Raw genomic sequence first — 1,866 nt, 5'->3', positions numbered from 1 at the left:
TTGAGACGGAGTCTTGCTCTGTGGCCAGGTTGGAGTGCAGTGGTGTGATCTCGGCTCACCGCAAGCTCCGCCTCCCAGATTCAAGCGATTCTCCTGCTTCAGCTTCCCGAGTAGCTGGGACTACAGGTGCGTGCCACCACGTCCAGCTCATTTTTTGTATTTTTAGTAGAGACGGGGTTTCACCATGTTGGTCAGGATGGTCTCAAACTCCAGACCTCGTGATCTGCCCACCTTGGCCTCCCAAAGTGCTGCGATTACAGGCGTGAGCCACCACACCTGGCCAGAAAATATTTTTCATATATAGCGGTGTTGGGTACCGCAGGTGATTTTTTAAAAAGTAACACTCAGTCCTTACCTTCAAGGAATTTAGTTTAGTTGTGGGAGATAAGCTATACCCATGAGAAGTTTGACTGAGAGGAGGCGGAGTTGGACTGCCTGCAAGTGGAGGGGAGGGTCAGTTCTCATTTCTGAGGGAGATGAGCTGACGTCTGCAGTTCGGAAAGGAACCAGAAGTTCCACACGGTGGTTTTGCAATAGAATATGCTCATGTTTACCAAGCGATTCTGAGGGAAAGGCTAAAAAATTGTATTAGTTTAGCAACTCGATAGAACTAACAGGTTGTGATGAACTTTGATTAAATGTAATGCTGGGGCCGGGCATGGCGGCTCACGCCTGTAATCCCAGCACTTTGAGAGGCCGAGGCAGGCGGATCACTTGAGTTCAAGACCAGCCTGACCAACGTGGTAAAAGTCCATCTCTATGAAAAATACAGAAATTAGCCAGACATAGTGACGCACACCTGTAGTCCCAGCTACTCGGGAGGCTGAGGCAGAAGAATCACGTGAACCCAGGAGGCAGAGGTTGCAGTGAGCCAAGATCACGCTATTGCACTCCAGCCTGGGTGACAGACTGAGACTCTTGTCTCAAAAAAATAAAAATAAATAGGTGGGGCATGGTGGCTAACGCCTGTAATCCCAGCATTTTGGGAGGCCAACATGGGTGGATCACAAGGTCAGGAGACTGAGACCATCCTAACCCAGTGAAACCCCATCTCTACTAAAAATATACACAATTAGCCTGGCGTGGTGGCATGTGCCTGTAGTCAAAAGACTGAGGCAGGAGAATCGCTTGAACCTGGAAGGCGGAGATTGCAGTGAGCCGAGATCACCCCACTGCACTCCAGTCTGGGCAACAGAGCAAGACTCCATCTCAAAAATAAATAAATAAATAAACTAAAAAAATCAATTTAATGCTGGAAGCTACACACGTATTTCCCGTTTTTTAGGCAGCTTTGAACCAGTGCAATGGAGACGCCAGTCAATGGGGCCCACAAGGATGCTGACCTGTGGTCCTCACATGACAAGATGCTGGCACAGCCCCTGAAAGACAGTGATGTTGAGGTGAGATCTGTGGAGTGTTCACAGATGTTTTTATGTTGGAGGCCTTCATTTAAATCTGTAGTTCTAACTACAAATTAGTTAGGGACAGCCTTGAAATGAGTATTATCCTGCTGGATTTACAGGTGGTGGCAGACAAAATGGCTGCAAATCCTTTGAGAGTAAATTTAAAGATTGTGGGTTTCTTCAAAGTGTGGAGCACTGTGCAGGGTGTTCTGGAGAAAAGCAGAGAAGGGGAGAGATCACTGACAGTTGACCCTTTCCTGACAGTTCACAAGGTATATAGATCTATCTAGACATCTGGAAACACCTTTATTTTATTTTACTTGTTTATTTATTTTTTGAGACAGTTTCACTCTTCTTGCCCAGGCTGGAGTGCAATGGCGTGATCTTGGCTCACTGCAACCTCCACCTCCTGGGTTCAAGGGATTCTCCAGCCTCAGCCTCCTGAGTAGCTGGGATTACAGGC

General features: G+C 47.4%; 1 protein-coding gene across 1 annotated transcript in view; it reads left to right on the top strand.

The window, feature by feature from the left end:
• Positions 1-1,866, top strand: part of SHMT1 (serine hydroxymethyltransferase 1 (soluble)) — a 53,047-nt gene that overhangs the window by 15,618 nt on the left and 35,563 nt on the right. The window contains exon 2 of the mRNA XM_011975305.1: positions 1,286-1,400. Coding sequence (XP_011830695.1) covers positions 1,305-1,400 — 96 coding nt within the window. The 5' untranslated portion in view covers positions 1,286-1,304. The remainder of the gene's footprint in view (positions 1-1,285; positions 1,401-1,866) is intronic.

This window comes from Mandrillus leucophaeus, unplaced genomic scaffold (genome assembly GCF_000951045.1).
Source record: "Mandrillus leucophaeus isolate KB7577 unplaced genomic scaffold, Mleu.le_1.0 Scaffold153, whole genome shotgun sequence".
Lineage (NCBI taxonomy): Eukaryota > Metazoa > Chordata > Mammalia > Primates > Cercopithecidae > Mandrillus > Mandrillus leucophaeus.
The sequence above is the reverse complement of the archived record's forward strand: the minus strand, read 5'-3'. Positions and strand labels throughout refer to the sequence as shown.